The following is a 16,124-nucleotide window of genomic DNA, read 5'->3' on the forward strand; positions in this document are numbered from 1 at the left end:
ACATTTTTATGTCCACAATACACCAACCTTGAATCTCCTCGCCAGGAATTTGTTCTTGATTTCCAGGAAATTTCCTTTGCCTTGTTCACTTTGGAATGGTTCATTAATGACCTGGAACCGATGATCATTCTGGATATCCTGCCATCTGCCATAGCCATGACTAAAGTTTGCAGGTCAAAGATCATAACGGACTTAAAAGGCAATGGGGTAATCCTACTTTACAAGCCTTCACAGAAGGATGAATGAATGTTCCGGGTTTAACGTCGTATTTAACAATTTTTCAGTCATCAGACGAAATGTGTTTATGTAGACTGTTTCTACTAGAGCCAGGGCCAAAGTGCCGCCACCACTAAAGCATCATGCCAAAGACACCAGACAAGAAACCCCACCCAGTCACATTATACTGACACCAGGCCAACCAGTTCTGTTTCATTGCTCTAACCTCTCAGTGATGAGGGCCAAGCAAGGCAGAAACAAGTACCATTTCTAACATCTTTGGTATGACCCACAGATTGATCACCCGTCTCCCGACTTCAGGGCGGACACTCTAACCATTAGACCACCGAAGGGATTTTAAAAGAATAAAAGTGAGTAGATCCACTGATTATTTTGACAGCAAACAGGAAGAAGGTCATTCTAAAAATATTAGTCAATAACATCTTGACACCTTCAGCTATAAGGTGTAAAATCCCAAAAGGAATAGTGCTAATCTCATGAGCTGGTGTTGTTCAGATAACTGCATTGAGCTATTTATACACATATCATTCTAGTACAGTCCCTATTGCTGATTGGCTGACAAAAAAAAAATTGTACATGTGATATATAAACTCAATACAATTTCTTGTGGTACCATTCCTGACAAGGACATAAATAGAGTTTCCAAATATAATTCACGATCTCACCAACATTTTTGGAGTACCCCTGTTCCTGTATTTACAGAACTACTGATGTTTAATTGTGCGGCACTACTGCCTGTTAGGAAAGGATACGTGACAATTCCAGCCAGGAGCCAGTAGTCATGACGACGGTGCCAGACTTCGTGTTCACGACCAGATACCAGTGCCCTCTCTTCATTCCTCCACAGGGTGTGAAGCTCTGTGAATCCACCGTCTGCGATGTTAAACATAAACTTCTGTTTGGAGTCCTCAGGCTTGCCTTCTTCCTTCTTCTTGGGCTCATCTGACTCTGACGACGTCTTCTCAGCTACAGGTAGCAAACAAAAACCCTTACATTTACGTAGATAATGATTTCAGAAATGCAAGTATTACCAGTCAGGTATTTCCCTTTTCCTTCACATAATTTATCCAAGCAAATGCTTTCAACTGAAAATCACTGCGACACACCCACTAATACAGCCCAAACTGCTTTAATAATAACGAACGCAAAACGAATATCGACACTCACTTGCAACACAAGTCTCTTAAATTAATGCAAATTACATGTACCTCAGTTACTGTTTCAAACTTATGTAATCATAACACTATCATAAGATTAACACAATATCAGTCTACAGTACAGCCATCGAAGCTTTAAGCTCTCAGGTGCAGTGGCTTTGGCATTTACTCTGTACCATGCACTTTAGTTCTTTCGCTTGTTTTCTGTCATGGCTTTTTACACCCAAAGTTGAGATTGTTTTATCCTCCACTAAATGTGATAATTGCTAATAGTGCTTCCCCACAATAAAATTCAGTTTAATACATTGGTTTAGCGAGTGTTTTCACATGTAGTAAAACCACACTTCCATCTGAAACAAGTAAATATGACTAGGTTAGTGAAAAGGTTGGCTCATGCACAAAGCATAAACAAGTTCCTGCCCCAAACTGAACTGACACATGCTGACATGATGCACGAAACTTCTGCTACATACTAAAGGCCCACACCTTACACCTGGCACAACCACTTTGCCTGGGCTTGAGATATACAAGGCTAACACAACAAGGTTAATTAGGAGGGGGGAGGGGTAGATTTAACAGAGACGGTAATATAACACTGTTAAGCGGACTTAGGTGTCAGGTGCTCGATCAGCTCCTTAACCACCTGATCAATCTGATAACCAACAACACACAGCTCTATTCACAACTTATTACCCTTTTCTGTCTTCTCTGTCTTGTCATCACCATTTTTCTCCTTTTCATCCTTTTCTTTATCCTCGGTTTTCTCCTGTGCTGTTTTGTCAGCTTCCTCTCCTTTCTCAGGCTCCTCTCCCTTCCCAGTGTCCTCTTTTTTCTCCTTGGCTTCTGCTTTGTCTTCTGGAGTACCCTCTGTCACAGCTGCTGTCGCTGCGACCTCTGTTCAGACAATCACCCAGCCAATCAGAACTCAATTTCTCACCCAGCCAATCAGAACTCAATTTCTCACCCAACCAATCTCCCCTTGTCACTTCAGGGCAAGCAACAGTGTCATTTTACTTCAATTTTTCTTAATTTTTCGACTTTCTCATTTCTCAATATCCACACAAAGGCACAAGATTTTTGACAAGTCATAAAGAAAACTGGTCTAATTTTCGGGAAAAAGATACGTTTGCTGAAGACCTAACATTAGCATATTGCACACTATTCCAGAAATAGCTCTGAACAAGCACGAGCATTATCTACTGCCTGCTGCGCATGAAGCCATTTGTCAGTTATCCCAGCCAACGGCCTGCTATTAGTAGCTCCAAAACATGCAAGCAATTTCAAACAGCCAAAATATCTTGTGGTGAACTTGTGAGAACTGAATTATTAAATTTAATGTGAATAAATACAAAGATAGAACAAACAGGACTGTACAGCTGTTAGAACCAGATCAAATAAATGTAAGTAAAAACTGTTAACTTTCTATAACAAATGAACTTTGATAACAAACAAAATTTACCATCTTTAGGCTCTGCTTTCATTTCTTCATCCCCTGTTTTTTCCGCCTTCTTTTCTGCATCAGTTTCCATGGCAACTTCATCTTCCCCATTCTTCTTTTCTTCTGTGGCTTCTTTCTTCTCACTTTCTGCCTCATCCTTCTCCCCCTTTTCAGACTCCTTGGACTCTTCTGTTTCCATGGCTTCAGGCTTCTCTTTGACCTGTACACAAACATATAGCTTACATCAATCTGGAGGATATAGATCTACAAACTGGGTTCAAGATCAAGTCGAACCTAAACTGAACAAGAGATGAGCCAAATGTGTCAACCTTCAAGTAACATTTGCCCAATAACACACTGACAACTGCACCAAATACAGATGTGTGGTCCTGTTTTACACAGTATTCTTAACTAAAATATATTCAGAGAGTTTTCATCAAAAAATATGAAATATAGTTAGCTTTGAACAAGAATAAGCACAAATTCACAATAGCTAAGGCATGACTCAAACAGGCAAATGTAAATGGCCCATATTAAGACAGGATATCAAAAATGTGACCGCTAACTGACAGCGTGGCTTGTATCCGCTAGAACATGTCTAATATTTGGCTGTATAAGGAGTTTGACATAATGCTGACAGGAGATTGTGTTTATTTGATGAGGTCTTCAAAGCACACCAATTGTCCCCATCAAGTATCAGCAAAATGGTGTAAAAATTGTTGCAACAGCTGACCCATACAAAAAACCTTACCCTTGCCTACCATAGTACTAGATATAATAATTAAGTCCAAAATCTGATTTTTGAATAAAAATGCACACATCTCTCATTTCTAATCAAAATGAGTAAAAGTCCAAATCATTTTCATCATTCCCACCAAGCTTCATAAAGGTGATGCGAAAACCGTGAGATTAGCAGGCTCAAACAAAAAAGCTTACTCAAACACCAAATGTTACATTAAATGTTTGACAATTGCTGTCATGGGCTTCTTGCTTTCACACAATTACTGAGCACAGAACAATGCTCATGTAACCGAAATTCTCTAACAGTCAGGCTGGCAATTAGACCCAATTATATAAGCAATATGTCCATAAAATCAAATCTGACCTCTTCACTTTCAGCCTTTTCATCATTTTCTTTTTCAGCAGCCTTTTCCTCACTTGCACTTTCTTTGTCCTCAGCTTTCTCTTTTTCATCTTCTTTGATTTTCTCTTCTTCCTTGATACCATTTTCCTTCACTGTGTCCCCTGTCTTTTCTCCACCCTCAGCAGCACTCTGCTCCGTCTCCATTTTTTCTTCACCTGCCTGACCGTCATCCTTCACCATAACTGTTTCTTCCTTCTCTTCACCTTCTTCACTCTTCACCTTCTTCTCACTCGTTTCCTTATCTTCACTAGCTTCTTTTACCTGTTTAGAATCCCCAGATTTGTCTTCCTCTGCATTGCCCTTTTCATCCTTGACCTCAGTTTTCACCTTGGTAGCCTCGGCTTCTTTTTCCTTTAATTTCTCCTCCTTAGCACTTGTAAGAGCTGCCACGTTTCCTTCTTTCATTTTCTTCAGTCTCTCCATGGCTTCATCTACATTCAAGTATGGCATACTGTGGGATCCATTAATGGCTTCAAATTCTTGTACCTAAATCAGATGTCAGCAAATATTAGTTAATGACAGCAAATACACCTGCTGTATCATTCAAAAAGCTTCAGTTGCACAAATCTGGCAACTTCAGATTCTGGCCCTGATTTCAAGGCTTTTGAGACGATCCATCCACCCATCTGCCACCTGCCCAAGAAGCTTCATTTTATGGATATCAGAAATAGGACCCATTTTATCTTGTAAATCGCTTTTTCTGAACATACCTGCAAAGAGCGCTGCCTTGTGGCTTTAGAACCTACCAACATCATCATTTAAGTAAACTTCATGAGAAATCTTACATACAAAGCTTGTGAAAGTATTTTCTGTGCTCTCTATTTGTGGTCTCTCTCACCTTCTTGCGGACAAGGGACATAATTCCTATCCTGGTGAGAACATGTTGTCTGGAGAGCCCTTCACGGGGAACACCATCAGCGAACGTCTCTGCATTATCTGCCCCTGGCTCGCACAAGTGTCGCATAAACAATGACACATAAGCCTTGAAGACTTTCTCCGATTTTCCTCGGAGATCTCGCACCAACCTGGGGAATGAAACACTATTGGGTTAATAAAGCCTTTCTGTCCAGCACACCAAGAAATTTGTTCAGGACAGTGTGATTATGCATATCAATATCAATGCTGGTCGATGTGTATAACATAAGTCCGCAAGACTAAATCTAGGCATAAATAGGTACATCGCTTTCATTATAATTTCAGTCCTTTAACAGCCTTGCCCACCTGGTGTCAGGCCTTAATGTCAAAATACAGCCTGTGCTGCTTAAACACACCACCCAGCTGAAGATACCACATGCAAACACACTCTACCTACCCAAATGGCCAATCTTATTTTGCTGAATTTTAAAGTACATTGCTGGACAAGGTGTAAACTGATCCAGTCACCTGCTTCCTGAGACCAATGCTGAAGTGAATATTATCAACCATATCTACACATGAACAAATAAACCTGGACACAGCTCATACAAAGAAAGGGTCTGATCAAGGTTCCACATGATTGCATGTTCCTGCTGACAAGCCGAGGATTTCACCTACCACTGAGAGTTGAACGCATCCTGAGGGGGCATACCATATCTCATGACTGCATTGAGGAAAGCCTTTCTTTGTCGCGCATTAAAACCCAGCACCTGTCCAAACAAAAACACAATTACACATGAAGATCTACAGTAAAGATGTTCAAGTAGATCAATGGCATCTTTCTGTTTTCAATGCTGTACCAAATTCAATACAATGTAAATCTTCAACTTCAAAAACATTTTTTTTCAGAGATTTTTATACAAACAATTATACAAAAAATGATGATAAAATGAATTTGTTTAGGTTACCAAAGATGCAAGTTTCCTAAAACTGTGAAAATTTCTCTACACCCCATAGTTCTCTCAGAATGCTACAAAATATTTGCTGCAGAGACAGTTGAAAAGGTTAAAGAATTAGGGTAACAACAACAACTACCAAGTAAAACTGTAAGGGTAATGCCACTGAATATAACTTCTCTAACGCATGAATAGCCTCAAACTGTGTTAAATGGTGAACAATGTACTGCTGTGCCTTATAGAGACTGGCTGTCGCTTTGTCCAGCCTCCCCAAAATACAGCAGCGCTTATCTAGCCTCCAGTGAAAAGATACCTGATGAGCTCTCCATCTAGGCACCCATCAAAAGAAAGGCAAGACCCAGAATGAATTCACTGTACATGTATAACTGCTTTAAATTTAAACAGAATGAATCAAAACCCTCTACCTACTGTTTGTATCAAAGATAAATGATCAGATAATATCTTTCTTTTTTTTTAAAAACCATTAATCTTCATACAGATTGAAACATGACAATCATCTAGCCACAATGCAAAACTAAATACCAGCAGTAATTACATACTGACCTCAATTTGTCCGTTGACTCTTGCCAACAGCGGGGGCAAAGGTCGATCCCTCTCACTTAATCCAGATCTGCGCTTGCGGCCTGAAGGCAAACATGTCACTGGTTAAATTACATTTATTCATTTATTTATTTTATTTGAGTGGTGTTTTAAACTTTTCTCAAGAATATTTCGTCAGCATTATCACAGGAGGAAACAGGGCAGATCCCACCACCATCTGCAGGTCACTGAAAGACCTTCTCATGTGTGATCATGTCAGTAAGAGAGCATGCGGAGAAATTGAGCTCGCAGTGCCCGCATTGGTGAAAAGTTCGTTTAGGTTACACTTCTGACTCAAAGCCTGGAACACTTTCTTAGAGGATCTGCATACAACTACTGTGTGATCTATGTCATTTAAGACTATGGAAAGAAGTCTTGAAATTTCACATCAAATATGAATATATGAAAATATGGGAAAGAGAATCTTTTCCATCAAAATTAGTTGAAATTTCTTGTACTAGCAGACTCCAGGAGTAAAATGATTGGATTTGGAAAACTTATCCTATATACTTATCCTCATTTTCCTTTACAATCAGCTGATCAATTGAAAATTTCCATCCTTGAATATATGCCTTCACCAAAACTCAAATCAGTGACAGGAATAGCCTATTCAACCACACTGCATAATGAACTTTTTCCCTCGAAAGTAAAAAAAACATTAACCTTGAAAGGGTACATAAGAAACAGCAAACACTACACTGCCGATGCTAAGTCTTACCTTCCTGTTTGTCCTCAAAATCATCGTCATCATCTTCATAATCTGTAACAATTATTCAGTCACCTTCCATTAGTTCAACCAGTTCATCGGGCACATTTATTACGCTGCCATATGCCATCATATTATCTATAATAATATTTCCAAAGTTAGCTATATTTTAGGCATATCTGCAAAGCAGACAAAAAACCATACTTTTTGTTTCCACTACTTGCATGTTCATCATCTACTATGCTGTTTGGACTTCCTGTTTTCTGTACCTGTTGTACACTTCTCAAGAGTAAGACTGACAGCACGTTTCCCACTCAAAAGCCCAGAAAGATAAACTAGGGCACACCCCTCTATCATAATCATGTAATAAGTTACCACCTCCATCTACAATCAATGATAAGCAGTCCGATAGAAAATAGCCACCCTTTTTATAGCCATTTGCTAGGGCCACTCTGCCTCACTTGTGTGATAATATATCTAAAAAATTCTGCTAAAGCCTAAAATGTGGACAAAACTCACCACTATAGTCCGAGTCAAATTCTGACATAGTCTCCTTCCAGGCCTCAGCATCCTGCCCGCTCATAGCATCGTTGTAATTGACCTGTTTGCGGACACGCTTTCCTTTACCCAGAGTCCTGGCCAGGTCCTCTTGCTGCTGCTCGTAGTGATGACGCAGCAGTTTCTCCCAGTAGGCTGGGTCCGCATGCTCAGCCTCTTGTTTCAGGATTTCTGTCTCGGGCTCCTGTAACAAGAAAGTAGCTCAGTTGTAACCTAATAAGATATTCATCCTTTTTCTGCCAAATATTGTGCCAGAGTCAATACTTAGCAGAAAATAGTTTCACAGAAATAACAAATTGAAAAAAAATTCAATACCTCACTTGGCTCTACAGTTGAAATTTTGGGAAAAGACACTTATCATAAATTCAAGTGTATATATTCTTTACGAGCAGAAATAATCTATTTAACGATTTTGCTGGACTCTGAAATGCAAGCATCCGAACCACTCAGCCACATCCCACTCCAAAGAAATCAATTAAAAGAAAAATTATTTTATAAACTCTGTCAAGCTATATTATTTCGCAAAGTCCAAAAGGAGTCCCTGTCACCATGGCAATAGCTGGTAACAGTCCAGCTCACCTCCTCTTCCCCTTCTTTGATCTGGTAGCTGGCCACTTTGAATGAGCTCAGGTACTCATTCATGGCCATCTCTTTCTCCTCGTGTCCGATCTGACTTCGGTCCAGTAATTTGGACACTGCCTCGTCATCATACACAATACGATTTTCTTGGTTCTCAGCATTCTCTGCATTTTCGGCTAAAATAAAAAAAATATGTTAACACTCAGTATAAAAACTCCTTTCTTTTATAACCCATTTCACTGGTTGATTTTTTTTTCTGTTCAAGCAGATTAATGCTCACAAAGGAAATAATTTTGAATCATTCATGTTTCTGCCCAAACTACAAAGAATTGTCCTTATAAATTACAAGAATCCCTTATTATCCTTAACAGTCAAGCAATAAATTGTTGTATAATTGTATGTGTCATTACATTCTTGACCCAATGCTCACCCTCTTCATCTTTGAAGAGCTCTTCTGTACCAAACTTGAGGATGTCATCCAATTCCTGTTTGGACATGTTGGCACTCTTACTGCCTAACCCTGGCCTTACAACCAGGTGAGTCAACATCATCTTCTTCTTAGCCACCTGTGTAATCCTCTCCTCCACGGAGGCTCGCGTCACGTAGCGGTAAATCATCACCTTGTTGGCCTGGCCAATACGGTGAGCACGGCTGAACGCCTGACAAGTACAGAATCAGCTGAATACAACTAAAGCACTAAAGTAGTTCAGACGGACGAGAATCCAACAATAGAAAATCTGTACATACTTTATATTAGTTTGGTTGATGGCAGCAATGAATGATTACAATACCACAAAGCGATCATATTCATACTACTGTCTGACTCGAAATATTGTACTGTATGGTACAAAATTAAGAGTGCATGGGAGACTACATATCCACCCACCTTTAAGCCAGCATACACTACAAAGTTCACCTGTGCAGCCAATTAAATGCCTCTTTTTTCATGGTTCGAAAGAATTAACAAATTCTGACAAATTTCAAAATGACTGAAGTTTTTGATCAGGTAACTACAACTCACCTGAATATCGTTGTGAGGGTTCCAGTCTGAGTCGTAGATAACGACTGTATCGGCAGTAGCTAAGTTGATCCCAAGACCTCCAGCCCGCGTAGACAACAGGAAACAAAACTGAGGGGCATTGGGAGCTGTAAACAAGATAAGGCAATGATGTTATTTGTGAGGTCAGGTGTCCTCTCTGAGCATTGCATATCTGAATGTGCCATAATTCATCCATTCCGTAGCTTAGGCCAGACTCGCCACAGGCCACTCACAATGAATGCATACACATCAGTTTGCCAGACTACAAGATGCATCCTAAATGAGCCAAGCCCAGTGCAAGGCTAATCCTTACTGTTACTGTTCTAGGAAAATGCTGAAGTATTTTATGTCGGATATGATAAAATTCATAATTGTCAGTAAAAAGTCGCGTAGACATCATCTGAACCTACACGAAGGCGGCGTGAATGGGTATAAAAATGTGCTCTCCACTATGCAATTTGCTCTAGGCGGAAAACTTCGTCTCTCTCATAATGAATAGCATACACAAACATATGAACTTCACAACACAAGTGATTATGACCGATACTGACTGTGAACTTCACGGCTTTACAGAGGTGATTATGACAGATGCTGACTGTGAACTTCACAACTTTACAGAGGTGATTATGACCGATACTGACTGTGAACTTCACGGCTTTACACAGGTGATTATGACAGATGCTGACTGTGAACTTCACAACTTTACACAGGTGATTATGACAGATGCTGACTGTGAACTTCACAACTTTACACAGGTGATTATGACAGATGCTGACTGTGAACTTCACAACTACAGAGGTGATTATGACAGATACTGACTGTGAACTTCACGGCTTTACAGAGGTGATTATGACAGATGCTGACTGTGAACTTCACAACTTTACACAGGTGATTATGACAGATACTGACTGTGAACTTCACGGCTTTACAGAGGTGATTATGACAGATGCTGACTGTGAACTTCACAACTTTACACAGGTGATTATGACAGATGCTGACTGTGAACTTCACAACTTTACAGAGGTGATTATGACAGATGCTGACTGTGAACTTCACAACTTTACACAGGTGATTATGACCGATACTGACTGTGTACTTCACGACTTTACAGAGGTGATTATGACCGATACAGACTGTGAACTTCACAACTTTACACAGGTGATTATGACCGATACAGACTGTGAACTTCACGGCTTTACACAGGTGATTATGACCGATACAGACTGTGAACTTCACAGCTTTACAGAGGTGATTATGACCGATACTGACTGTGAACTTCACAACTTTACACAGGTGATTATGACCAATACTGACTGTGAAGTTCACGGCTTTACAGAGGTGATTATGACAGATACTGACTGTGAACTTCACAGCTTTACACAGGTGATTATGACAGATACTGACTGTGAACTTCACAACTTTACAGAGGTGATTAGGACCGATACTGACTGTGAACTTCACAACTTTACAGAGGTGATTATGACCGATACTGACTGTGAACTTCACAACTTTACAGAGGTGATTATGACCGATACTGACTGTGAACTTCACAGCTTTACACAGGGGATTATGACCGATACTGACTGTGAACTTCACGGCTTTACACAGGGGATTATGACAGATACTGACTGTGAACTTCACAGCTTTACACCGGTGATTATGACCGATACAGACTGTGAACTTCACAGCTTTACACAGGTGATTATGACAGATACCGACTGTGAACTTCACAGCTTTACAGAGGTGATTATGACCGATACTGACTGTGAACTTCACAGCTTTACACAGGGGATTATGACCGATACTGACTGTGAACTTCACGACTTTACACAGGTGATTATGACCGATACTGACTGTGAACTTCAAAACTTTACACAGGTAATTATGACCGATACTGACTGTGAACTTCAAAACTTTACACAGGTAATTATAACCGATACTGACTGTGAACTTCACAGCTTTACACAGGGGATTATGACCGATACTGACTGTGAACTTCACAGCTTTACACAGGTGATTATGACCGATACTGACTGTGAACTTCACGGCTCTACACAGGGGATTATGACAGATACTGACTGTGAACTTCACAGCTTTACACCGGTGATTATGACCGATACAGACTGTGAACTTCACAGCTTTACACAGGTGATTATGACAGATACTGACTGTGAACTTCACAGCTTTACAGAGGTGATTATGACTGATACTGACTGTGAACTTCACAGCTTTACACAGGGGATTATGACCGATACTGACTGTGAACTTCACAACTTTACACAGGTGATTATGACCGATACAGACTGTGAACTTCACGACTTTACAGAGGTGATTATGACAGATACTGACTGTGAACTTCACAACTTTACACAGGTGATTATGACAGATACTGACTGTGAACTTCACAACTTTACACAGGTGATTATGACAGATACTGACTGTGAACTTCACAGCTTTACACAGGTGATTAGGACCGATACTGACTGTGAACTTCACAGCTTTACACAGGTGATTAGGACCGACACTGACTGTGAACTTCACGACTTTACAGAGGTGATTATGACAGATACTGACTGTGAACTTCACAGCTTTACACAGGTGATTATGACCGATACTGACTGTGAACTTCACAGCTTTACACAGGTGATTATGACTGATACTGACTGTGAACTTCACAACTTTACACAGGTGATTAGGACCGATACTGACTGTGAACTTCACAACTTTACACAGGTGATTATGACCGATACAGACTGTGAACTCCACAACTTTACACAGGTGATTATGACGGATACTGACTGTGAACTTCACGACTTTACACAGGTGATTATGACCGATACTGACTGTGAACTTCACAGCTTTACACAGGTGATTAGGACTGATACTGACCGTTAAACCTGTCAATAGCATCCTGCCTCATTGATCCGGTGATACCACCGTCTATCCTCTCATACTTGTAGCCTTCATACTCCAGGAAGTCCTCCAGGATATCCAACATCTTTGTCATCTGTAATGCCAAACCATAACAGGCTAGCTCCTTCATGAATAACTGAACATTTCAAAGACAGTGTTGAAAAGAAGCTAGAGCACTGATTCATGGGAATAATGCACAACTGGAGAATTGTGTTTTTGGAACAAATTTCTTGAAAAGCATCACCCCAATACAACAAAAATATAAATTTTCTGGATGGGATTTTTTACGTAAAATTCCCATTTTTCCAAAAGAACTGTCTGTGGTTCATCATATACAAGATATGGAATTGCCGCACAATCTTTTCATTTATAACAGGAAATACTGCAGCCTAACAAACCTGTGAGAAGATCAGCACTCTGTGACCGGACTCCTTTAACTGCTTCAACATTTTGGACAGCAGGTCCAGTTTACCACAGTTCTTCACCAAAGCTGTACCTTCATATGCTCCGTTTGGTAGCTTTGGGGCTTCCTTAAAAAGAATGGATTCAAGAAATAAGGATAACTATGGATTCTCAGGCCAACATTGTTACATAGCTGTTTGTGGGCTTGCTCTAAATATATAAACGAGCATTTGTATAACTTGAAAAGTATAAAACCTCCTAAGCCTGTCATAATCTGGCTTTAGCATATGTCACAAAACACTTCTGATTTTAGCTTTGCTGATTCCAAGATGCATGTATTCTTTCACTAGGGCCTTTTTCATTTGACCAGAACAATAACTTAGGTCATCATCATAAATTTCTCATGCACACTTTTTTATCAAATAGTAACACAATGTGTGAGTATATCGCATATTTTTGGACAACAAGGTTAAAACAGTGATGTTAATGAACACTTGGGGTCTAACGTCTTACTTAACAATTTTTCAGTCATGCCACAACGAGTCATAAGGTGTGTGTACACATACTGTGTTTTCTTGAGGCAGGGTGAGTCCATGTAGCCAAAGTCCTGCCGCTAAGGTATCATGCCAAAAACACCACACATGAAACTCCACCCGGTCACATTATACTGAGACCGGACCAACCAGTCCTGATTAATTGTTCTAATCTCTCAGTGCTCAGTGCTAAGAGAGGCAGCAACTAGTATAATTTTTTATGTCTTTGGTATGACCTGACCCGCATTTGATCCCAGGTCTCCCAACTTTGAGACGGATGCTCTGACCATTAGGCCACCGAAGAAGTCATGATGTACAAACTATCTGCTGTAATAAAGCGGATGTTTGTGTACTCACATTGGCAGCTGAGGGGAAGAGATACGGGTGATTGCAGCACTTTTTCAGGTCCATCATGATGTTCAGCAGAGACATCTGGTGGCCACCTTTAGTTGAATTCAGAGCCTCGAAATTTCGAGTCAGAATATACTTGTAATATTTCCTGAAGGCAAATTGAGATAACATGGCATTGTGGTTTTTCAGGGCAGCATTTTTATTTATGGCTTCAGGTTACTTTTATACAATAGAGTTCATGAACAAAAATGTTGAAACAGTACATAAATATATTGCTAAATCAAACAAGCTAAGAATAAATGTGAGGGTATGGAGAAGTTACATGTTTGTCATTGTTTCTGAATCCTAACAATTCTATTTTCTTGACCAACCAAAAAAATCGGAAATCGGAATCCATGCATAATCATGTGGAAAAGACAGTACTTACTTCTGCATGGGACTGAGCTCAACTCTGACAATGAACTCGCTCTTGGATGGGATGCCCTGTAAGACGTCAGCCTTGAGACGACGTAGCAAGTGAGGCCCCAGCAAGTCATGTAGCATCTTCACCTGCTCTTCTTTAGACAAGTCCGCAAACTCGTCCAGGAAGCCTTGGAGATCACTATAAGTGAAAGAGTAAGAGTGAAAATCAGGATAATTTTTATCATTTAATGGAAATAATGCCGGACCCTTTGCACCGAAACCTCACACTAAGCTTTGTTTGAGATGTTTACTGTATGAAACTGCCGTACGCCAAAAACATTACTGATAATCACAGCAATAAGCTTCTCTATAAAACAATTCTCAGCAACCAGCCAACATACCAAAAGTATTTGTAATCTGTTAAAATACTTCTGCCTAGTTTACACTGCTTTTTAATCAAACAACAATCCCAGTTTTAAAATAATTCCCCACCAGCACCAAATCAGTTCTAAGCTAAAAACACTATCCTGAACACTGCGGTGTACAGCAAAAATTTATCGCACACATAATTAACAAACGAAAAAATCCCCATACTGCTTGTTTCGAAGATACTCACTTGAAGTTGTCAGGAGCCAAGAAATTAAGTAAATGGAATAATTCTTCCAGGTTATTTTGCAGAGGAGTTCCAGTCAACAGAAGCTTGTAACCAATCTTGTAAGAACTCAAAATTCGGAAAAACTGCAAAAGGTATAGATAATACAAATATTTGATAACTTCTACTGACTTCAAAGATTAATTTTTAGCATTCGGTTTATGAGTGGAGATATTCAACCTATGCACTTTGTAGGTTAACCTAAGACAGGCAATTTTCTTAAGATGGGTCAAACAATTTTTAGGTCTGCCTTACCATGTTTTCCTTTGATGACTACATGTTCAGCTAGCTTCTTAAGGAAGTATGCTGGTCAAATTACTAAAAGTTTTTCAAGCCGACAAAATCCCATCTCAAGGCAGCCTGGCCATACAATATCAGCCAATTAGAAAAAAAAAAATACAAATTACCTTGATGATGGCAAAATAAAGTGCCAAAATATTAAGTCAAAATGAGCCTTTTGTTTTACTGAGTTACACTACTCATCTATTATGTTAAACTAATCAGTGGAGCCCAGGGTTTACAAATTATCCAATCTTTAAATTATTTCAATCGTTTCGATATGCTACCATTATCTGGGTTACATAAAATTACAAATGAAAGCAGTACAGAATTTACACACAAAACAGAAGTATCTGAACAGGTTTACAACACCACACAGCTTACCTTTGATTGGTTGTTTTTGAGACGATGAGCCTCATCTACTACAAGAACCGCCCAATCAACTGAGCCAAGACAAGCATGGTCAATACTGATCAACTCATATGATGTCAACAAAACATGAAACTTCACAGAGCAGCCTTGCTTCATTCGGCAGGCCTTACTGCCACCTCTGATAGCACCTTCTTCAAAAGAAAACTCATGCTCTCTGGAAAAAAAAAATTGTCACACTGCATAACTTTAAAAGTATCACATTAACAAGAAAAACTTCTCTATGCAATAGCTCAATCATGTTACACATACCTGTATCACATTTATTTTGAGGGATATGGAAAAGGGAAAGTGTCCCAATAGAATCCATGAACTTCATTAACACTTAATTAAAAAGATGCATAGGCACTATTTCCATAATAACTCATAACACTTCATTGAAAATTCTCAGATCTGGATAAATTAAATTGAACTAGTAAAGCTTCAACGCATTACCTTGTTTCACAAGTTACAGCATTATTTCTACTCTCATCTAGTCTGTTTTGTGAGCCTGATTACTTAGTGTGAGAAGCACACACCTGATAACAGTCCTGCTGTCTTTATCACCCACATAGGTGACCACATACAGCTCTGGTGCCCAGAACTCAAACTCTCTTTCCCAGTTGATGATCGTGGATAGAGGGGCACTGACTAAGAAGGGGCCACGGCAATGACCCTGGGGAAGAACACAAACGATATACATACATTTAGCAGAAAAGTCTCTAGTTCATACATAAATGTCTGACCATTTTCAGCCTCACTCAAAGTAGACATGTACACACCTTATACAATATCAAAATAACAGCATTTCCTCCTTCGTTTTGTGGAATACCTATGCATCAAACAAATTTGTTTCATATAAAGCAGGGATTCATACACGACGATTTTAAACCCTGGTATTCGGTGGTAAAATTC

The 16,124-nt window shown here is 39.6% G+C and overlaps 1 protein-coding gene across 5 annotated transcripts in view; it reads right to left on the reverse strand.

The window, feature by feature from the left end:
- The window catches only part of LOC135474673 (chromodomain-helicase-DNA-binding protein 4-like), a 38,758-nt gene that overhangs the window by 8,981 nt on the left and 13,653 nt on the right, over positions 1 to 16,124 (reverse strand). For 3 of the 5 annotated variants that reach the window (XM_064754224.1, XM_064754222.1, XM_064754225.1), the window contains 20 exons: positions 15,749 to 15,885; positions 15,186 to 15,387; positions 14,487 to 14,608; positions 13,896 to 14,069; positions 13,475 to 13,616; positions 12,581 to 12,712; positions 12,159 to 12,276; positions 9,252 to 9,376; positions 8,661 to 8,889; positions 8,231 to 8,406; positions 7,613 to 7,835; positions 7,106 to 7,147; positions 6,352 to 6,431; positions 5,510 to 5,601; positions 4,815 to 5,016; positions 3,938 to 4,462; positions 2,854 to 3,052; positions 2,088 to 2,288; positions 990 to 1,203; positions 28 to 160 (listed from right to left, as the gene is read on the reverse strand). In XM_064754224.1, coding sequence (XP_064610294.1) covers positions 28 to 160; positions 990 to 1,203; positions 2,088 to 2,288; positions 2,854 to 3,052; positions 3,938 to 4,462; positions 4,815 to 5,016; positions 5,510 to 5,601; positions 6,352 to 6,431; positions 7,106 to 7,147; positions 7,613 to 7,835; positions 8,231 to 8,406; positions 8,661 to 8,889; positions 9,252 to 9,376; positions 12,159 to 12,276; positions 12,581 to 12,712; positions 13,475 to 13,616; positions 13,896 to 14,069; positions 14,487 to 14,608; positions 15,186 to 15,387; positions 15,749 to 15,885 — 3,468 coding nt within the window. The remainder of the gene's footprint in view (positions 1 to 27; positions 161 to 989; positions 1,204 to 2,087; positions 2,289 to 2,853; positions 3,053 to 3,937; positions 4,463 to 4,814; positions 5,017 to 5,509; positions 5,602 to 6,351; positions 6,432 to 7,105; positions 7,148 to 7,612; positions 7,836 to 8,230; positions 8,407 to 8,660; positions 8,890 to 9,251; positions 9,377 to 12,158; positions 12,277 to 12,580; positions 12,713 to 13,474; positions 13,617 to 13,895; positions 14,070 to 14,486; positions 14,609 to 15,185; positions 15,388 to 15,748; positions 15,886 to 16,124) is intronic. The other 2 variants (XM_064754223.1, XM_064754226.1) reach the window with 2 other exon arrangements.

Source organism: Liolophura sinensis, chromosome 9 (genome assembly GCF_032854445.1).
Source record: "Liolophura sinensis isolate JHLJ2023 chromosome 9, CUHK_Ljap_v2, whole genome shotgun sequence".
Taxonomy (NCBI): Eukaryota; Metazoa; Mollusca; class Polyplacophora; order Chitonida; family Chitonidae; genus Liolophura; species Liolophura sinensis.